At 47.6% G+C, this 23,145-nt stretch overlaps 1 protein-coding gene across 1 annotated transcript in view; it reads left to right on the plus strand.

The window, feature by feature from the left end:
- The first annotated feature begins 4,651 nt into the window (after positions 1–4,651).
- HK2 (hexokinase 2) overlaps positions 4,652–23,145 on the plus strand; it is a 75,693-nt gene continuing 57,199 nt past the window's right edge. The window contains exon 1 of the mRNA XM_003413702.4: positions 4,652–5,153. Coding sequence (XP_003413750.1) covers positions 5,091–5,153 — 63 coding nt within the window. The 5' untranslated portion in view covers positions 4,652–5,090. The remainder of the gene's footprint in view (positions 5,154–23,145) is intronic.

Genomic DNA, 23,145 nt, shown 5'->3' on the forward strand with positions numbered 1-23,145 from the left:
TTGCTAAATCTGACTAGCAAAAGGAACATTTGGCAGAGAGCATCTTTTGGTGAAGTGACCTCTTCCTAGGACAGCTCCCTGAAGTTGAATGGCCAGGCTTAGGTTAGTCCTATGTGTGACTCGTGCCAGCCTGGCATGAAATCGCAAAGCTGGCGTTTGCATCGATCAAATCACTTTTTGCTGACCCTGGCCCATGGCTCTGTCTCTCTCTCTTCCAAAACTCCATCTCACATAAAGACACAGACAGATTTAGCTCTTAATTATAGACTTTTCTCTTCTGTAATGCTTGTTTTGAAGCAGCCCAGGTGGCATAGTGGTGAGAAGCGCTTGGCTGCTAACTGAAATGTCAGTGGTTTGAACCCACCAGCTGCTCCACGGGAGAGAGGTGTGGCAGTCTGCTTCCATATTTACAGCCTCGGAAACCCTATAGGGCAGTTCTACTCTGTCTTACAGGGTCATTATACCTTAGAAACCCCAGTGGCATATTGGTGAAGCGCTATGGCCGTTAACCAGAAGGTTGGTAGTTCAAATCCACCAGGCACTCCTTGGAAACTCTACGCAGCAGTTCTACTCTGTCCTATAGGGTCACTATGAGTCGGAATCGACTTGATGGCAATGGGGTTTATGCACTGGAATCAGCTTGATGGCAGTGAGTTTAATACTTGTTTTATGTATTAGTTTTATATCTCTGACTAGTCAGTTAATTCTCCAGGGGCAAGGGCCACATCTTGTGTTTCTTCTGTATTTCTCATAGCACTGAGCAGAGTTCCCTGAGCATTGTAAAGTGTTTAATAAATATTCGCTGGTTGATTCCTCCCTTGGGGCTGGGGAGTGTAAACCACATGTATGTCTCATCCCTCTTCAATGTTTGTGTGTGTGTGAGACAGACAAAGAGAGAGAGAGAGAGAGGTCTGAGACTCATGATTAATCAACTCCGCCGCATGGAGTTTGGAGCCAGAAAAGTTGAAGATACTCGCCTCAGCCTTACGTGCGTAAACTACCCTTGGTTTATCATGTCTTAAGTGGGGCTTATAGCAATTCCAGGCACCTCCTGGGATTATTGTGAGCAGAATAAGAGAAAGAGGCACTTACAGCACCTGGAATTTAAGGGTAGACTTCGAGGGGAGAAGAAGGCACTAAAATTCATGTGTGGAGAAGGGCTCACAGCTGACACCACCCCACAGACTCTGGTCCCTTCTACCTGGGCCCAGTGGAGTTCTGTAGCACTGCCTAGTGGGTTTCCAAATATCTGTAGACAGAAAGCATCTTCCTCTTCATCCCCTACCACTAGCTAAAGCCATCAATTCTACCTCAGACTTCACAACATCTTTAAACCCGTGCCCCTACTCCCTGCCCCGTTCTCACCTGTTTCAGGCTCTGGTCTTATCCTACCGTCCCTACTTCTTTCGGCCTCTGGTCTCTGACCCTCCTGCCCCTCCTTCACCCACATGGAGGTTAGAAATTGCCCTAAAAAACCCAGATCTGATCACATCATTTCTCTGTTTAAGAACCTCTGCTGGATATCTAACTCTATGTATCTACTATGTATCTATATCTAAAGAGGGAAGACCAAATTATGAGGCTGCTATCATCAGGTGAGAGATATTGGGTGTGTGAACTAGGTAGAGGGAGAGGTGGGAAAATATCTGAAGAATAATATATATAAAATAAATATATATAAAACATATATAAAATACATAAAACTATAAACTTTCTCCACACAGATACACAATTATATAAAATACGAACAATGGCTATCTCTAATATTTCTTAATTTATGCAATATTTACTGAGTACCTCCCATGTGACAGGCACCATTCTAGGCACAGTGGATGCTGAGAAACAACACAAATACCAACTCCGCTCTTGTAGCTTGGAGTCCAGTGAGCAGATAAAGGACACATACAAGTTGCCAGATCATAAACAGTATCAGATAGTGATAAGGGCTACGAAGGAAATCAATCAGGGTCACAGGATAGTGACTTGGGGAGCTATCTGAGATAAACTGGTCAGGGAAGGCCCTTCGAGGAGGTGACATCTGAGCTGAATCTCAGTGAGGAGAAAGAGTCAGCGACACACAGATCTGGAAAAACATATTCCAGACCGAAGAACCAGGAAGAGCAAAGGCCCTTGGGTGAGAAAGAGTTTGGCATATTTGAGGAAAATGCGTCAGTGTGAGCGCGAGTAGTGTCTTGGGGAAAGTATGGAATGGGGTGGAGAGGGAGGCAGAGGCCATATGGTGAAAAGCCTTAGCAGTCATTGTCAGAAGACTGAATTTTATGTTACAATTGAAAGCCACTGGGTGGATTTGAGCCAGGGAGAGACATGTTCGATTTCTATTTTTGAAAAGGTCTCACTTTGGCTTCTGAGTGAAGAAGAGACGACAGGGGCGAGGGTGGAGGTGGGCAAGAGTGGAAGCAGGGAGGCCAGGTAGGACAATGTGACAGTGGCTCTGGCTGAGTTGGTGGCTTGGCTGAGGTGATGTACTTAAACATGGGGAAAACTGGTCCTATACCGGGTCTGCTCTATGGGTGTGGGGCCCTGGTGGCACAGTGGTTAAGCCTTTGGCTGCTAACTAAAAGGTAGGCAGTTTGAATCCACCAGCTGCTCCTTGGTAACCCTATGGGGCAGTTCTACTCTGTCCTATAGGGTCGCTATGAGTTGCAATCGACTTGATGGCAATGGGTACTCTACGCATAGAGTTGACTGCTTGATGGCAGATTGGCTGAATGTGTGGGTGAGGGGCAGGGAGGGATTAAGAATGAATTAGGGTTTATAGTGATGCCATTTGCTGAGAACCGGGAGTAGTTTTGGGAAGAAAAGTTGAGCTCAGTTTTAGACATGTTAAGTGTGAGATGCTAGTCACTTGAGTGGAGATGACAAATGGCAGCTAGTGATTTATATGTGGAGTTCCAGGAGAGGTTTTCGCTGTAGATTTTACCTTTGTGAGTCACCAGCTTGTAGATGACCTAACAGTCATGGGGCTGGGAGGATCACCTAAGGAGAGATCATAACTAGATCAAAAAGGGTGGAGGATAGGTGCGGGATACTCCAGTACTTACCAGTGGAGAAAACAGGGGCTGAGGAGCTTGGGGAGAGAGGTTACTGGGAAGCCAGGAGAGTGGAGCTTCCTGGACTCCAACTGAGGCAGGTGTGTTTAGATGGAGGAGATGGTCAACTGTGCCCAACACCCCTGAGAGGTGGAGTAAGACAAAAGTGGAGAAGAGAACATAGGCTTTAGCAACATGTAGGCCATTATGGGACGAAAGCAGTTTGGGGCCCAAGCCTGATTAGAGTACATGGAAAGAGGGGTGAGGATGTTTAGTTGGCAACGGTGCATAGTTTTCAAGAAATTTTGCTGAGAGGCTGGATCGTGGATGTTTTCGTGTTTTATTGTTTATCTCTATATTCTTATTTTCCAACAAGGACCATCCATTACTTGTGTAATAATAATAAAATCCATATACGTTGCATACAGTACCCATTGTTTATGAGATAAAGAGGAACTCCTCAGTAGAAAACAGAAGACCCTCATCTTCCCTTCACTGCAGCCTCTCCAGCCCCAGGCTTGCCCTTCTCTCTGAGGGAACAGTCCCACGCCTGCTGAAGTCAATACTTCATTTTTGCTAGCTTCCACCCGGTATATAAACTTGGAGTCTGATGCCAGGCACTGGCTGTGGCTGGGGCTCTCCTCTCCAATCCATACACCTTGCCCCAACCCACACATGTCCAGGATCACTCAGAGTTACACACTTGGTCACCCAGTTTCTTCTCTCTTCCCGGTGCTTAGAAAGGCAGGATAGGTTAATTGGGCGGGGGGGGGGGGGGGTGGGGGGAATTTAGAGGGAGGTGCCCTGGTGGTGAAGTGGTTAAGAGCTCAGGCTGCTAATCCAAAGGTCGGCAGTTTGAATCCACCAGCCGGTCCTTGGGAACCCTATGGGCTAGTTCTACGGGGGCTCACAATCAGAGGGGCGTGAGTCCTTTTCCCCACCATCTGAGTGACCTTGGTCAAGTCTCTCAACGCTCTATGCCTGTTTCCTCATCTGGAAAACGGGGTTAATATGATATTAATATTCTAAGACATTAATGTTATATCGTAAGATTTGGGCTGTGAAGGTTAGAAGAGCAGTTTTTTGTAATGCCTGGCAAAGAAAAAGAAGCAAATAGGGCGGCTCACTTTGCCTTGGCGCAGCCGCGGACTCACGGAGCCACAATAGGTGAGAACTAGGATGCTTCAGACCAACTGGACAGTCGATCCCATGGCCCCAGGATGCCAGACTGCATCTCTCCCCCCACACAGGGCGTGTGCTGGTCCAGTGACCCGTCTTTCCAGTCGTCCCACACCCTGGGTCCGCGCTCACATGTCCCCTATCCCTGGCGGAGCCCGAAGCAGCGGCAGCTCACGCGCCTTTCCGCTCCAGCCTCTTGCCACGGACCACACGTCCCATCCCGGCCGCCGGGCTCCGCCCCTCCAGCCGGCCGGCTCTGGTGTCTGGGCGGCCGCGCCCGCGGGTCGTGCGCGCTGACTGGCTGCGCCGTGCCGGCGGGTGGCCCGCGGGCGCACACACCCTCCCCGCTTAGCCAATGGGCGTGCGCGCGTCACTGACCGGGCGGCCCGCGAGCGGGCGGCCCCTCAATAAGCCACATTGTTGCACGAAACTCCAGCGCAAGACTCACCGTGCCGCCGCGAGCCCCGCTGTGCCGTGGAGCGGAGAGGATCCGCGGGCGAGAGCATCGCGCGTGGGACCGAGCGCCCCACCAGGCTGATTGTCCTAGCGGAGCTGGGCTGTGATTCTTAGTGATCCTGTGGCTGAGGTTGGCTCCTTGACCGTGGGGCAGCCGGACACGTCGCCTGGAGTGATACTGGGGCGCCTGCCTGCTAGCAGCTGGGACTAAAAACCCGTCTTCAGAGACCTAAGAGAGCTCTCACCCGGAGCGCCATCGCCGTTGGCCTTCTTTGTGCGCCGCCCAGACCCCCAGCTCCCAGACGGGCCGCCCGAGCCCGGGTACAAAGCGGTCCCACCACTGCCCGCCTCCCCCGCACTCGCTCCAGCTCGTTTCCCAACTCGGTGCCGTCAGGCCGCGGTAGGATGATCGCCTCGCATCTGCTCGCCTACTTCTTCACGGAACTCAACCATGACCAAGTGCAGAAAGTAAGAGAGCGCGGGCGGGGGCGGGGGCGGCGGGCTCGCCTCGGACAGAGTCGCCGGGTCCCCGGTCGTATCTCGGGGCCCCGGCCAGCTGGACACCCCTCCCAGACCCAGCAGCTACTCGTTCCCTACTCACTTCGGGGCCGGGGCCGCACAAACAGCCTGGGCGACCGGACAACTCCTCTGCTCGAGAAGCCACGTCCGCGCTGCGCCGCCCGGCTCCCTCTCTTCCTACCACCCTGCGCGCTCCTTCCCTCTCTCCCTCTCTCTCTTTTTTTGTTTCAGGAGGGCGGGTCACCCAGCACGTAGTCAGTGACTGCTGGGCACACGTGGGATGATCCCCCCTTCTGCAGCCGAGTTCCGGCCAGAGCACGTGGGGAGAGTCGTGGCTGGGGGAGGAGGCGCCGCTGCCGCGTGGGGGCTGCCTGGGGCCACCGGCGCAGAAGTAACGCGTTTAGGGGACCTGCGGCTCTGCCGGTTGTTCCTCGCGGCCCTGCGGAGGTGGGATTGGGGAGAAGGCGGCCCGGGGACGAGACGGGAAGGGGGTAGAAGGGCTCCCCGCGCCGCGCCTCTTCCCCGGAACTGAGGCCCGGCTAGGGGTGTCCATCCCCCGCCCCCCCACGCTTCTCCCTCAGGACCGCCCCGCCTCGCGTCCCGGGGACCCGCCTCCAAGTGGGGGGCGGTCTTTGGATGTTCCTTTCTCATTCGCTCCCGAAAGTTACTCGGAGAGGACCAAACCCCCTTTCCTGTGTTCCTTGAGATTTTTGTCGTTCCGAAAACGAGCTTTTTCCTACCCTAGGGCCGGACCTATCTGCTCACCTAACTCAAGGATATCTCAACCCCGAGCTTTCACCTCCGCCTGGCCATTTACATAAGAAAGAGCCTCGGGCCGGGCCGGGAGTCTCCCTCCGGGTGCCTCGGCGTGTGATGTGGGGGTGGGGCCGGGCCGGCTCGCGCTAGGATTTGAGGGAGGGGATGGGTTGGGGGCGGAGGGGTCGGGAGGGGGGCAGAGTTATGTGGCAAAGACTGAGCGTTGCTCAGTTACACGTACTTGAAATATCAGCGTCTGATGAGAACACGTTTTTGGGAAAATGTCTAGACCTTATCATTCGTGAGGCGACCTGCTCGTATTCCCACGGTGGAGGTCCCGAGAGGATGATGGGTTATCTTCTTGATGCCCGAGCCGCGGAAGATAACCACCCAAAATAAGCATGACATGACTCAGCCTCAGACGGGAGGAGGGCAGCTGGTTTAGCTGAGTTTTACTCTGTTGATGAACGTAGTTTACTCTAACTCATTCCTGAGTTTACTCTAACTCATTTGAAACTTTATTTCAAGACGTGTCTGTGAGCCAGCAGAATGTTGGCAACCTTTCTGGGCTTCTCTGCCTGACAAGTAAGTTAACTCTTGGGGAAGGCTGTCATCTCTTGGCAAATCCTAAATTAAAAGTGGGGGCTCATTAATCCAAGGGAGGATTTATCAGTTGGGTAAATGTCGCTCCAAGACATCTTAATGCGTTTGCAAGCTTACCGTATTAGGACCCACGTGGCCTGGAATAAGGATCGTCTTTTTGGCCCCATAGTGGAAAGAGAACCAGGGTATCTGAAAATGAGTTCTGTTTCCTTTCCTGTGGCTTATTAACCATTGGACCCTAAGCAAGTCACTTTGCCCCTTTGGACCGCAGATTTCTCTTTGTCAGATGATAACAGCAGCTTTGTCCATTTTACACAGTTGTGATGGCCAAGCGCAACAATGTGAAATGGGTTTCTTGCAGGCTCCTCTCTACACTGCAGATACCTTTCAGACTGTGAAGTGTCTGTCAAGGGGGTACTTGGCTGCATTTCCTCTAAATGACCAATAGGGGCAGAGTCGAGTCAGGCCTTGAAACTGACCAGGTGTCAGAATCAGGGGCTTTGACTCCAGGCTTCAGTGAGCAAAGCTGTTTAATTCCAGGGGAAGTTAGATAGGAAGTAGGGAAAGAGAGAGGGGAATAACTTGGAAGCATCTTTTCAAGTTTGCTTGCTGGAAGGGAGAGTTGAGAAGAGGATGAAACAAGCTTGCGTTTTAGCCTTTTAAAGGGCCTTCCTTGATTTGGTCTCTTCTGAAATCCCCATGTGATGGTATTATCTTACATGTTCTGGGTTGTAGTCTCAGGGCACAGAAGGCTTGACCCCATTGGGATGACTGGTCTTCTGATGGACAAGCCCTGCGTTTTGTGCCATTAGGATGAGAGTAAGGGCTAGTTGCTCACTTTTGCCTATTGATACTTTGGAACTTGAACAAACACAAACAGCATCTACTATGTACCAGGCATCACTGGGTGGTACACATGGTTAACATGCTTAGCTGCTAACTGAAAGATTGGAAGTTCAAATCTACCCAGAGGTACATTGGGAGAAACTCCTGACAACCTGCCTCTGAAAGGTCACAGCCATTGAAAACCCTGTGGAGCACAGTTCTACTCTGACACACATAGGGGCGCCATGAATTGAAGTCAACAACAACTGGATGTACCAGGAGTTATTCCTAAGCTCTTTACATATATTAGCTGATTAACATTCACAGCAACACTGTGAGGTAGGTATAATTATTATCATCCTTTTTATTACAGGCAAGGAAACTGAGGAATGGAGAAAATAACCTGGCCAAGGTCACTAGCTATTTCGTAAGAAGTGAGAACTGAAGCCATGCAGTTGGGCTCCAGGGCACCATGCTGTTGACCACATGCTTGCCTGCCTCTTGGGAGCATCAGTGAGCTTTATCACAATCTGTGTCTGAGTCCATTCATGGATGCGGTCAGCACCCCTTCCTAGCATGTCCAGAAATGGAACTAGCTCCCCTCTTGGTTAGATTAATGGCACCAGTACCCTCTGTCCATCCTGGCTGGGCACCCTGGACTCATTTTCACTGACTTTCCTTTCTGATTGCTACACTCTTACCAACTGGTCCCTGGGTTACTTCAGAGATCTCCTGACAGGTTTCCCTGTTTCCAGTCTCTTTCTGGAACCAGATTCGATCTTTTCAGAAGGCTTGCAAGACCTTGGCTACTGAACGCCCCCTGCTCCTGCTCCACCACCCCCCCCAGCCTCCTCTTCTCCATTTTTTCAGTCTCCAAAGACGTGAATCACCATTCTTCTAAATGTCATACTCGTTCACACTATGTTCTTTCGCCCTTGCCCTTTTTGTGGCCCTAACACTCTGCCTGACTTTTTTTCATTGACCTCCTTCCAGCTCAAATGCCACTTCCTCTCAAGCTTCTTTCTGCCTCCTCCCTGCTCCAGCGTGCCCATATGATTGTGCTTGAGCCTTTCCTGACATTTGTTTCATTCTGCCACACACGCTCAACTACTAACCTAAAGATTGGCAGTTCAAATCCACCCTGTGGTGCTGTGGAAGAAAGTCCTGGCCATCTGCTTCAGTAAAGATTACAGCCAGGAAAACCCTATGGACTAGTTTTACTCTGTAACACATGTGGTCGCCGTGAGTTGGAATAGACTCGACAGCAACAGGGTTGGTTTTTTTGGCCATACGTTACAGTTGATAGTTTTCAGTTTGGGTTCCTTCCTCAGGGCAGGGGGAATGCTGTCTGTTCACCTGTGTAGCCACAGTTTCTAGCCACTGGTCAAGTGCTCAGTAAGTGCAAGAATGAAAGAGGGAACTTTCCAGGTCAAGTGAGGGCTGCAGGGAGCAGGGGAAGATGGGAGGCAGCTGGGGGGAAGGCTAGTCCTGGGCTGAAGGACGGGATGGATAGGTCGCAGGCATATTCTTTCATCAAATCAACGCATGGCCTGAGGATGAGGCTGATCCTGAGAGAGAAAGAGGTAGAGGTAGAGAGGGAACTTCCTGTCCTCCAGCAGGTTCAGTGCTTTGTGTCCTGTCTGTGGAAATACAGAGGATTCTTTCTGTTAATTGAGGTGTAATTAATACAAGATACGGGATTTTGTCTCTTAGGAATGAGAATCAGGGTGAGGTTATGTGTACACCCCTTCTTTTAGCCATTGACCAAATTGTTTTAACACACTTAAACATATTTTTACTCCAATCCTGAAATGCAGATAGTTCACTTAGACTCCTTGCTGTATAAGCAAGGGGTGGCTTTCAACTCTGGACTCAAGAGAGGAGAATACCTTAGAAGCAGAAAGATTCAATGGAGCCCTCAAGAATCAAGATAGATAAGAATGGTTATGTTTTCTTGAGAACCTGCTATGAATATAAGCTCCTCGGTGCTATGTGGGAAATGGAAGCTAAGACATCTTTCAGTTGTCTGGAGAGATAAGGCTCCCAAGAAAATAATTTACAGGCACTAAAGGATGGTGTATAATTAACTAGGGCTGCAAGCAGTCGAAAGAAGGTGCATTACCATGGGTTTGTGGGGAGTTAGGGGCCTGAATGGATCCTGGATATGTTTTGAGCATCTACTGTGTGCCGTATGCTCCAGATAAGGGATTTAAGTACCTGGAATGAACCACTGATTAAGACCTCATTCAGATTTTTCTTGACTGGGTTTACTGACATTGACCTGTACAACTTGTCTCATTTGTTCAGCTTGTAACGTCTTAGTATAATACTGTCCTTTTGTTGCTCAGAAGACAACCGATGGCAGTAGGAATATTTTGTTGCTTTCACTAACCGTCCGTTTGTTTTGTATTGCCAATCTTCTATCAAGGAGTGCTAAGAGGCACATTTTTCTTTGCCCGTGAATGAATTAAAGTTCCCACTGAGGTTCCTTAGCCAAAGCCAAGTTTTTTTACATCCCTTTTCAAAGTCAAACTTTTCCAGCATCCTGAGGAGTTGGGGGGTAGCTAGGGACCCTTTTCCAGGGGGTCATAAAAGCAACACAAACCACACAGTTTTCTCGAAAAAATCTGGCAGCTGGAGTAAGGAGATCTGATGTATGAAAAGAACTCAGGAGCCCCAGAAAACTGGCTTTCTTTGTTCAGATACTTCCGGTTTAAAAGACCAACTCTTGCTAAGACGTTCTTCATTATCATTGTTGAATTTTGAAGTCAGCAAGTTTGGTTTGTTTTCCAACACCATGTGTTGTCTATCCTGGCCTTTTCAAAGCAGTAGCAGTGGGGGTGGGCCAACCAAATCCCAGAATTCACAGGATGTGTCTTCAGATCCACTGATCACATGCTTCCGCTTGCTTCTAATGCAGGCTTTCTTAACCTTGTATTGTTGACGTTTTGTCCTGGATAAGTCTTGTGAGAGGCTTTCCCAGGGTATAACAAAAAGCAGAAATGTCCACTCTACCCAAATTTATAGGGGCAAAGCCTATGCTTTTTAATATTCGTTTTACAGTAGCTTTCGACCAGGAGCAATTTTACCTCTCAGTGGACTTTAACAATGTCTGGGGAAATTTTTGGTTGTAGCAAAGTGAAGATGGGAGATTGTTACTGGTATCTAGTGGGTAGAGGCCAGGGATGCTGCTAAACATCCTATAATGCACAGGACAGTCCCCACAACAAAGAATTATCCAGCCCCAAATGGTTGACAAACCCTACTTTAGTAGTACATAACCTTCCCTCACCCCCCAGTAATCAAGTGCATTGCTGATTGTCATACAGCTAGTTAGTAGCCCCAAGTGGACAGGAACCCAGGGCTCCTCACCTCGCCAAAGTGTGCCACATCATGGTGGGAAATGAACTTTTATAAAAGGTGATGACGCTCACCAGAACCCTCAGCAGATGTCCCTGGTCCCTGGATGAAGGGTAGGTTTCCAGTTGTTCTTTCCTCAACTAGAAAAATGTGCTTGGTACAAGTTCTCCAGGAAGCTAGTGGAAGAGAAGTCTGCTCAGTTCCTCTCTGGCAGTGCGGAGGTTTCCGTGGAGGCTGGGCATTGGCCAGGCCTCCGAACAAGACAGGTGTGAGAGCTGGCTAAATGTGAGCCTGGGAGCTTTCATTACCGGGGAGGAGAAGAGAGCTGCCAGTGACACCCACCGAGGGACAAGCCAGCAGTCATTTGGAGAGGCTGTGTGGTAAGATGCTGAGCACAGATGCTCTGGGCCAGGCTCCCCAGATTTGAATCCTGGCTCACCACTTAAAGAGTGGTGCGGGCTTGGGCCAGTTTCTTAACCTCTCTAGACCACAGTTTCTTCCTCTTGTAAAATGGGAAGAGTGTTTGAGTAACACCTTAATAGGGTTGTTGTCAGGATTAAAGAGAGAGTTAATATGTGTGAAGTTCTTAGAACTGTATATGGTACAAGTCAGCGCTTTCTGTTGTTAAATATTATTGTATAAAAAAAGAAAGGTACACTGTTAGTTACTCTGCTGCAGTAGTCATCCAGCCAGGAACAAAGAGAGGACCTCCTTCAACACGGGTAATTCCAAAGCGCTTCTTTTAGGGTATATATGTTCAGGCCCATTGCAAATACCTTTTTTCAGCAACATAAACAGTGACTGTACGTGTGGACCTCACTGGGTGGAATACGCAGGAATCAAATTGACTACCTCTGTGGCTGGAGAGGCTCGGTATCATCAATCAGGACAAGGCCAGGGGCCAACTGCGGAACAGACCATCAGTTGCTCATATGCAAGTTCCAGTTCAAGCTGAAGAAAATTAAAGTCCACAAGAACCAAAATACAACCTTCAGTATGTTTTACCTGAATTTGGAACCCATCTCAAGAATAGATTTGACACGTTGAACAGTAATGACTGAAGATGAGACAAGCTGTGGAATGACATAAAGGACATCATACATGACGAAAGCAAAAAGTCATTAAAAAGATAGGAAAGAAAGAGAAGACCAAAATGGATGTCAGAAGACACTCTGAAACTTGCTCTTGAATGTAAAGCAGCTAAAGTGAATGGAAGTAATGATGAAGTAAAAGACCTGAACAGAAGATTCCAAAGGGTGGCTTTGAGAAGACAAAGAAAAATATTATAATAAAATGTGCAAAGACCAGGAGTTAGAAAACTAAAAGGGAAGAACATGCTCAGCATTTCTCAAGCTGAAAGAACTGAAGAAGAAATTCAAGCCTCAAGCTGCAATATTGAAGGATGCTATGGACAAAAAATTGAGTGATGCAGGAAGCATCCAAAAACAAGTGTCCACAAGAAGATGGAAGGAATACACAGAATCACTGCACCAAAAAGAATTTGTTGATGTCCAGCCATTTCAGGACGTAGCACGTGATCCAGAACCGATGAAGGCTTTGGCAAAAAACAAGGCTCTAGGAATTGACAGAATACCAATTGAGATGTTTCAACAAATGAATGCAGTGCTGAAAATTCTCACTGGTCTATTCCATGAAATTTGGAAGGCAGCTACCTGGCCAACCGACTGGAAAAGATCTATATTTGTGCCCATTCCAAAGAAAGGTGATCCAACAGAATGTGGAAATTATTGAACAATATCATTAACTTCACACACAAGTAAAATTTTGCTGAAGATCAATCAAGAGTGGTTGTAGCAGTACATTGATAGGAAACTGCCGGAAATTCAAGTCGGGTTCAGAAGAGGACGTGGAATGAGGGATTTCATTGTTGATGTCAGATGGATCTTGGCAGAAAGTAGAGAATACTTGAAAGGTGCTTACCTGTGCTTTAGTGACTATACAAAGGCACTTGACTGTGTAGAGCATAATAATTTATGGATAACATTGCGAAAAATGGGTATTTCAGAACACTTAATTGTGCTTATGAGAAAGCTGTGCTTATACCAAGGGGCAGTCATTTGAACAGAACAAGGGAATACTGACTGGGTGGTTGAAAGCCAGGAAAGGTGTGCATCAGTGTTGTATCCTTTCACAATACTTACTCAATCTGTATGATGAGCAAATAATCCGAGAAGCTGCATTATATGGAGAAGACTTGTTAGCAATGTGCGATATGCAGATGACACAACTTTGCATGCTGACAGTGAAGAGGACTTGAAGCACTTACTGATGAAGATCAAAGACCACAGTATGGATTACACCTTAACATAAAGAAAACAAAAATCTTCACAACTGGACCAAGAAGCAACATCATGATAAACAGGAGAAAAGATTGAAGTTGTCAAGGATATCATTTTATTTGGATCCACAACCAAAGCCTATGGAAGTAGCAGTCAAGAAATCAAACGATGTATTGCATTGGGCAAAGCTGCTGCGAAAGACCTCTTTGAAGTGTTAAAAAGCAAAGATGTCACTTTGAGGACTAAGGTGTGCCTGACCTAAGCCGAGGTGTTTTCAATTGCTTCATATGCATGAGAAAGCTGGACAATGAGTAAGGAAGCCCCAAGAAGAATTGATGCATTGGAATTATGGTGTTGGTGAAGAATATTGAATAGACCATGGACTGCCAGAAGAATGAACAAATCTGTCTTAGAAGAAGTACAGCCAGAATGCTCCTTAGAAGGGAGGATAGTGAGACTTCGTCTCACATACTTTGAACATGTTATCAGGAGGGAGCAGTCCCTGGAGAAGGATATCATGCTTGGTGTCTTACTTGTCTAGTGCTACTGTAACAGAAATACCACAAGTGGGTGGCTTTAAGAAACAAATTTATTATCTCATGGTTTAGGAGGCTAGAACTCCAAATTTACCAGCTCCAGGGGAAGGCTTTCTCTCTGTTGGCCCTGGAGGAAGGTCCTTGTCATCAATCTTTCCCTGGTCTAGGAGCTTCTCGGCACAGGGACCCCAGGTTCAAAGGACATGCCCTGCTCCTGGCTCTTCTTGCTTGGTGGTAATGAGGTCCCTTTCCTCTCTGCTTCATTCTTTTATGTCTCAAAAGAGATTGACTGAAGATACAACCTAATCTTGTAGATTGAGTCCTGCCTCATTAACATCACTGCCTATAATCCAGCCTCATTAACATCTTAGAGGTTAGAATTTACAATACATAGGATAATCACTTCACATCACAAAATGGTGGACAACCACATAATTCTGGGAATCATGGACTAGCCAAGTTTTGACACACATTTTTTAGGGACACAATTCAATCCATAACAGTTGGTCAGCAAAAAAGAGGAAGACCCTCAATGAGATGGATTGACAAGTGGCTGCAACAATAGGCTCAAACATAGCCAAGTTTGTGAGGATGGTGCAGGATTCAGCATTGTTTTGTTTCACCCTGTTGTGCACAGGGTTGCTATAAGTTGGAATCGACTTGAAGCCACCTGATAACAATGTTCAGGCTCATTTGTTCTCTCTGGTTGCTAATGCTACGGCTGCTAACCAAAGGGTCAGCAATTCAAATCCACCAGGAGCTCCTTGGAAACTCTATGGGGGCAGTTCTACTCTGTCCTATAGGGTCGCTATGAGTCGGAATCGACTCGACGGCACTGGGTTTAGTTTTTTTTTGGTTGGTTGGTTGTTGGGTTAGATCAGAGACAGAGAAGGCAGGAGGTTGGAGAATGGAGGGTGGAGAGTTCCTGAAGCTGGGGAAGAAGGATGCATCCTCATTGCCCCCTCAACTTTTCACATCTTTTCTTTCCTGGGCATAGGAGGCCCATCCTTGAGCTCTTTCTCTTATTTGTGTTCTTTCTGGCCCTCTGGGGAGGTAGCGTCCTCATTCAGAGGTCTCTAGGACATTTTGCTTGTTGATGTACCTCAGGTTAAAGCAGCCTTCTTCGACAAGTCATGAAAGACACAGCTGTACTGAATGATCACAGTTTTAGTCCCAACTCCTTTTCTCCATGTTATGGAGAAGCCACATCACTACCCTCTTCTCAAACCTGTGACCACCAATACCTTCCCTGAGAGCAGGAAGGCAGAGGCTTGGGTTGCTGAGGTCTCTTACTTCAGGGAATTTGTTTTCTCTTGCTGTAGAGTTTGCCAGTGAGATACTTTGTTCACTCTTCACATCTGCCTCCAGCTCTGGCTACCCTTTGGGAAACCACTTGAGATCCTGTGCTGTAGAATCACAGTACCACACCATGCTAGCTTTGGTCCCATTTGTCCTTAGAGTTTCCCATGAAGGAAACTGGACCTTCTGGACAGATTGAAAGCGTCCACCATCTGTGTGTTCTTTCGGCACATTGCATGGTGGTTTTCCAGCCATCTTGGGCCTCAGCAGAGGGTTCTTTGCCCCTCATATACAGACTCTGGGCTGTTGAGTGTGCTCTCTTCTGTTGGCATTGGGATGCCTGGGACCCTTGACAAACCTGCACTCTCTACACCCCGCTCCCCCCACCCCCCCACCCCCAACTCACCCTGGAAATCCTTTGTCTTATCCAAACCAAGTCAGGAGTTCCAAAGGGGCAGTAGCCAGAGAATCTCACTTCCCCTAAAATGCTGCTCTATTTTGGGGGTGGTTATACTTTTTGCACTTTTCTGTGCAGATTAGTAAATATTTCCCTGACATACCTTCCCTGGAGGGACCTCAGCAAAAACTTATATCAATATTAATTAGGAGAGTGAGCTAGGGCTTTGGTAAGAACCTGACGCTGGGAGCCCTTGGGATCCACCCACCTAGCCTTCCTGCCTCTCTTTATCCTCAGCTCAGCATCTGTGCCTTGGAGGTTGTCCATGTCCTTTAAAGGTTGGATTCCCAAGCTCTCCTTGCTGATATTTTCACAAGTCAGATAAACCACCTGATAGCTTTAATTAGTGAGGGCATTTAAAGCTGCCAGTTTTCCTTCTTTCCTATTTGAGGGACTTCCTCCTCCTGCTCCCTGCTTCCTCCCAGATTACCCTATGTCTCAACCCTCCAGCCATATCAGTTCTTCTTCCTCCTCACCTCCCAAAGGTTTTAAAGATAACAAACATGGACAGTACTTAATGCTAGGCTCTGTCCACACATTTTACTTGTAGTAACCCAGGTCATGGTCAAGCAGATCTCCAGGGTAGGCACTGTTATTATCAATTATTCAGATGAGGATCCCGAGGCACAGAAAGGGGTGGTAACTTGCCTAAAGGCACACAGCAGTAAGTGACAGAGCCAGAATTCAAATTTATCAGGCTCTAGAGTCCCTTCCCTTAACCCCAATGCAGGGCTCCTGGTATAACTGGAGATGGCCAGTTGTGTTTCACCTTCCTGGGGTTATGTGTCAGGTGTCAGAGCTGGGAAGGGACTTTTGGGATCATCTAGCCCCAACCCTTCCTTTTACGGATGAGGAATTGAGGTGCTGTATACGAAACGAGCAGCCCAAGTTTACACAGGAAAAGCCCCAACGCTGGAACCCAGGCTCCTGGTACCCATCCTGTCCCTTTTCAGCACCAGTTATGCTGTGCAAGCTCCTTTTTCCTTCAGGTTTAGGTTGCCCAAAAATAAAGGAAGGTTTTGCTTTGTGATCTGTACATAGATTGGCCTTATAATTTATTGTCCAAATTGCACACTTTTGAAAGTGAAAGGGGTTGCTATCAATAGTTATGGTGATCCCTTGTGTGTCAGAGTAGAACTATGTCCCACAAGGTTTTCAATGGTTGATTTTTCAGAAGCTGTTCACCAGGCCTTTCTTCCAAGGCACCTCTGGGTAGGCTTGAACCTCCAGTCGTTTGGTTAGCAGCTTAGTGTGTTAACTATTTGCACCACTTGACTTGATGGGAACTGGTGTTATTAATAGTTATGCCACTACCCTAGACATAAACAGATTATCCTGGGCAAACTGGGATGTACGGTCACCCTAGCTATGGTGGGCATGGTTGCCAAGGACTGGGTCGTTGGCTGCATTGTGTGTGGGGCAGACTGAAGAGATCTGGGGCCAGGCGTGGTGCAGAGGGACAGATCCACAGGGATTTAGCCCAGCAGGTGGACCAGTTGGCAGCAGAGAGGAGTGGGCAAGAGGCTGAGGGGCAGGCTGTGGTCCCTGGTATGGGACTGTCCAGGGGAAGACAGCACTTGACACCTAGGGGGCCTGGGCTACTAGTCAGGACACCCTGGTAGACAGGAGGAGGTGCTGCTGCTGCCAGGACCCCATAAAGTGAGGGCACAACCTGAAGAGCAACGTCACATGGAGCACCTAAACCCGAAAGAAAACCTATTGCCATTGAATCCACTCTGACTCGTAACAACCGTATAGTACAGAGTAGAACTGCCCCATAGGGTCTCCAAGGTTGTAATCTTCACGGAAGCAGACTGTCACATTTTTCTCCTGTGGAATGGCTGGTGGGTTAGAACCGCCGACCTTTTGGTTAGCAGCTGATAGCTTAACTGCTGTGCAACCAGGGCTCCCTGTAGAGCACCTGGCTGGTCTAGAGTAGCACATTCATCCCCTTCCCTAAAGTCGCTTTCCCCACTCTTCTACTTGGCACTCCTATGGCCCCTTAGGTGTCATCGTAAATATCAAGGATAAATATTTCTTGAGCGCCTACCATGTCTTGAGAACCAAGATAGCCGCTGGTGTTACAAATAAGAAGACAGGTGCAGATAGTGGGTGCCTTCTGCCCTCCGGCCTAGTGTGGGCGAGAGGCTCAAAGTGTGTTGGCATCATCTCCTGGGGGGTTTGGGGGAGGCCATTTATGCTGGGCCCTGAAGGGTGAATGGGAGTTTGGTAGGCCAGAGAAGAAAATTCTAGGCAGGGGAGGGGGGCCAAACATATACATGTTTTTAACCTTTTCAAGACAAATCCCCCTCAAAATTGTACTGATGTGTGTGATTTAAATGATTGTAAATCCAGGTGTTATTACAGTGAAACAAACTGCCCACTGTCTGCCCTTACCCTCTGTTCGTGATTGCTTGTTGACATAATTGCCTCCGCCAATAGACTGAGCCCTTTGCAGACAAAGACTGGTGTCTCCTTTATTCTGGTATCCTCAGTGCCTAGCCCTGGCACACAGCTGGTGCTCAATCAGTATCTGCTTGTAAATGAAGTGTGCCAGGGTCACATACATCAGGGATGTATTGTTCTTCACACTACTGTCCCACAGTCCGAACAGAATATCTGCGGACAAGGAGACCCCAGGATGGGTATCCCAAATGCCCATGTCCTGGATTGCTGACAGGAACCCCCACGGCCTGAGTCTGTCTCACTGTAACTTGATGCAGCTGAGAGGGAGAACTGGAAGAACAGGAAACGCTGTGACTCAGGACAGTGCAACAGAATCTGGGAGGAGTGGCCCCCTGCCTCCCTGGTCAGCCCCACGCTTATCCTGCTGCCCCACCGAGTTGAGCCACTTATGACTGCATAGTGCGCGTCAGAGCTGGATCTCCTGAGGTGGCATGGTGACCACAGTGAGGGTCCCTGTGTGCCATCTGAGGGAAGTGTTATAGCAGGCCTGTTCATTTTGGTAAGCTGGCTTAAAAGCACAGGAGACATAAGGAATTGCCGACCTGCTCTTTGTCTCTTCCTCAACTCATCTTTTTTTTTTTTTTAATCGGAAACATCTGGTCTGGCGTTGGCAACCACACAGGATAAACTTGCTGCTCTTTGGCCCTCCCACCTGGAGTCTTTGAGAGCTGGCCAGCTTTCCCAGGATGGGCACACCTGTGCCCCAGGTTAGGGCACTTGACTGGCCACCGGATGTTGTGGGTCTGCAAGGACTTAGCCTGTGGTTTGAAGAGGCTTCTCCAAGCCTTGGTTTCCTTGTGAAAGACTGTGGTAAAGCAATGGCACAGGAATAAGGGAAAAAATATGAAACCTTTTGGAAACAAAGTTGCAAGCATGTGTCAGCACAGAGTCCCTGGAAGGCTCTGTATGGCTGAATTTAAATTATGGCTCACACCTCTGGCTGTCCTCTTTTGATTTCATTTGTCCCTGTGGATCATGTGTAGTGGGTAAATTCGGGAGTCCCTGGGCATCTCAGGAGATGGGCCTGGTGGCTTGCATCTGAAAAGTTACCAACCCCCAAAAACCCTTGTCACTGAGTCAATTCTGACTCACAGTGACCCTATGGGACAGAGTAGAACTGCCCCATAGGGTTTCCAAGGAGCCCCTGGTGGATTTGAGCTGCCGACCTTTTGGTTAGCAGCCACCAGGGCTCCTCTGAAAGATTATAGCCTTGAAAACTCTATGGAGCAGTTCTACTTGCGCCCATGGAGTCGCCATGAGTCAGAACCAACTCAACGGCAGCTAACAACAACAGCAGTAAAAACAACAGTGAGTAAGTTAGGGCCTAGAAAGTTCCCATGCCTTTTTTTCTCCTACATTAAAAAAAAAAAAAAGTTGGTATTTCATGTGCATATAGGAGATTGAACACTATCCAGATCCAGTACTGGTGCCACTTTCTGGTAGTAACTGGTACTAATACCCTCCACTAATACCCTCCAATCCCTGCCCACCACCACGAAGTGGAACCACTATTCTGACTTCTAATAGATTAGCGTGCTCTATTTTTGTCCTTAGCATAAATGGACTTGTACAGCGTGTCCCCTTTTGTGTCTGATTTCTTTCACCCAACGTTGTGTTGATTCATCCATATTGTTGTATATAGTCGTAGGTGGTGCATTCTTATTGCTGAATAGTATCCCCCTACCTGGTTTTGCGGAAACCCTGGTGGTGTACTGGTTAAGAGCTATGGCTGCTAACCAAAAGGTTGGCAGTTCAAATCTACTAGGTGCTCCTTGGAAGCTCTATGGGGCAGTTCTACTCTGTCCCGTAGTGTCACTGTGAGTCGGAATTGACCCGATGGCAAGGGGTTTGGTTTTTTGGGGGGACTTTGTTTTGAAAGGAGCCCTGGTTGTGCAATGGTCAACCACTCGGCTGCTAACCGAAAGGTTGGCAGTTCGAACCCACCTGTCACTCCGTGGCAATCTGCTCCCGTAAAGATCACAGCCTTGGAAGCCCCTCTGGGGCAGTGCTACTCTGTCCTTTAGGGTCGCTATGAATCAGTATCAACACCATGGCAGTGGGACCTTGTTTTTGATCAAGGTTGAATTAACAAAACAGACGGGAAGAGTCAAAAGCCTTCACTTCAAGAGGGTGTGGTCTTCCATAAATTTCAAGGAGATCAGGTTGGGGCCTTCGCTTGATATATTGGTGACCTGACTGTAAGAACATGAGTGTTAAGAAAGCTGAAATTCATTTGGTGTGCCTGGAGGGTCTAGGATAAGGTAAAAAAAGGCAGAAACTAGCTAGTGTTTACCCAGTACCACCTGGGGAGGAGGTTGTAGACATTAAGTCAGAAATATCCGAAGAGCGGAGAGAGGAAATCCAGCTGTGCCTCAGGGTGTCCTTGCATCCTTGGCTCTGATTTCTGTGTGCTCGCGGAGGTACTTTTTTTTATCCAGTTTGCTCGCGTGAATTCACCCCTCTACTAGGAGGGTGTGTCCTGCACAAAGGACTATGACTATTTGCGCATTCATGTCTTATTTATTTTCCTGCCTGCTTACTGAAAGGATTTGGCGGTTTGGTTCAGCTTTCAGTAAAACGATTTCTAGAACAAGGAGTTATGAAATGGGCAAGGATGATTACCAAAAAACTTAGACTAAAAGAGTTAACTGGAGTTGAGGACAGAGCTCTGAGCTTCCTGAAGTCCAGGCAAAAAGGATGGTGCTCCTTGAACCAGTCATTTTAATCTCCTTGGCCTACAGCAGGAAGCAGTGTGTTTGGGCAGACAAACTTTCTCCTAAGACTCAGCCCTGTGGGGAATTGGCTGGCTATGGAAGAGTCGGTGAGTGACGCTGCAGCTCTACATGGTGGGATGATCTTTATGGTCCTCCTTCCCTTGATTAAAAATGGAAGGATTAAATCATACTAATGAAAACATTTCAGTAGGAAGCTAATATCATATAGTGAGGGTGAGTAGTAGCTTTCTGATATACCTGGGATTCATTATCTCCTTCCAGGACCTGAGGCTTTCCTTCTGAGCCTTTCTGTATACTCTCCCTGCCATCTTCAGGTCCAGATTCATCCACTAAGATACTTTAGGCCAGAAGCAATCTCCCCTGAATACAGGTCTCACAGGGTGCTTTCTCATACCGGTGACACTTCCTTGGGCTGCCTTGCAGTATACTTAGCTTTCTTATCTACCAAGATCCATCCCTTCATTCACTCCAGAGACATTTCTGGGGTCTATAATGTGAGCCAGGTTCTATGCTAGCTTGTTAACTCCTAAAGAGCAGAGATCTTAATTTTTAAATTGTTTCTGTACACGGTATTACTTTATATATTGTTGGTGTTCAATAGATGCTATATAAGATGGTATAAGCTGGGGTCACAACACTGGTCAGGGATTCAAGAGTTGAATGATGTGGATCTCATCTATTTAGAAGTTGAAATTTAAGTTTTATTTTCTTGCTTGTTTTCCTTTTAAACCTCTTAAGGACTTGTAGCACTTTGTATAACAAACCGTGTCAATGTTATGTATTGCTGTCTTCTAGATAGCAGGACAGGGCAGCGTTTTGTTCTGTTGTACATGGGGTCATTTGTGAGTTGGAGCTGACTTGATGACACTAACAACAGACATAATTAGTTTGATCAGGGCCAGTAGCCCCCGAGACCATTTAGAGTAGCCTCAGGATTTAGGCAGTGGCTACCAGCCATTTAACTGAAATTGACCTATGAGATGGGCCATTCTGGACTATCAGGGTTGTCATTTATTGTGTTTGACAATAGAGTAAGACCTCTGGGGATCTAGGTTCTAGTGTCAATTGTGTGACCTTGATTAAGGTTATTCCTTGATGGGCCTCAGTTTCTTGAGGTCCTTTCCAGCTCTCACCTCCAGATCTTCCTTTCTAGAGCTTCCCGGTACCTGGTTAAGACTGTCTCTGCCCCACCCAGGCCACCTTGATGCCACACTTTGAAATGGAGCCTCTCTGAGGGTTATCTTCTCTTCCTTCCGTGCATTGCATTGTTAACATGACACCATTTCCCCTTCTTTTAGTGCTGGTCTGGAGAATGCGGGTACTTAGGGGATGGACTTCCCTTACTGGGTATTATTTTATTTCATAAAGAGTGTGGGGTTAATTTCTATTTATGGCTTCCCCTGCCCCCATCCTCAATTCTGTAGAGGAAGCAGGCATGTCAGATGGGTGTGTTATGGAAAAAAAGAAACTGACCAAAATTGCCCAATGAGGAAGTTCTAATCTCCTCAGGATTGCTAAATACATTTCGTCTAAAACTGCTATCTCTTTCTCTAACACACACCCTCACCTCGAGGCAGGTAAGTTCCTCTCTAGGCCTTGACCAGGTTTTGCTCCAGCCTGCCTCTATTTCTCAGCCTGGAATGCCCCCTCCTTTGCTTCTTTCTCCCTGATAGAGGTTTAAAGAGAAGCAGCACCCTGGATCAACACAAGGTTATTTCACAGGGACGCCCTTGGTCTAATATCTTAATCAACTACTGACTTTGAAAGACTCCAGGCAAAAAAGTTGTCAAACAACCTTCAACAGTGTTGACCAGAACATGACCTGCCATTCCAGCGTCCCTGGCATGACCAAGAAATGAGTCCTGTGCTGTGGATACCAGCTCAAGGATAGGGGAAAATGTCTGAGTCTCCAACCCTAGAGGTATCAATACAGCTAGTTTGGAGTGGGTCTTGGGAATTCTTACTATACTTAAAAGTTCCTCATGTGATTCTGATGTGAAGTCAAGTTTGTATTTAGCAATTCTTATTCTAAGTGGAGGAAACCCTGGTTGTATAGTGGTTAAGCGCTATGGCTGCTAACCAAAAGGTTGGCAGTTCGAATCCACCAGGCCCTCCTTGGGAACCCTGTGGGACAGTTCTACTCTGTCCAATGAGGTCGCTATGGGTCGGAATCGACTTGACGGCAGTGGCTTTGGCTTTGGATTTATTCTAATTGACAGAATGGAGACTAGCAGAAATTATCAGAAAGCAGATTTGTCTCAGATTGAGGAATAGCTTTCTAACCACTAAAGCTGGAACTTAGAGAAGTTGTGAGCCTCTCAATGATAGGACGCATTCACACCTGGCTAAGATGAAGAAATTTGAAAGCTCTCTGTGTTTAGCGGGATTTTGAACTAGTTACTTGTCTTAGTCATCTAATGCTGCTATAACAGAAATACCATGGCTTTAGCAAAGAAAAATTTATTCTCTCACAGTCCAGTAGGCTACAGGTCCAAATTCAGGGTATCAGCTCCAAGGGAAGGCTTTCTCTGTCAGCTCTGGAGAAAGGTCCTTGTCATCAGTCTTCCCCTGGACTAGGAGCTTCTCCATGCAAGAACCCTGGGT

Source organism: Loxodonta africana, chromosome 15 (assembly GCF_030014295.1).
Source record: "Loxodonta africana isolate mLoxAfr1 chromosome 15, mLoxAfr1.hap2, whole genome shotgun sequence".
In the NCBI taxonomy this organism is placed as follows: Eukaryota; Metazoa; Chordata; class Mammalia; order Proboscidea; family Elephantidae; genus Loxodonta; species Loxodonta africana.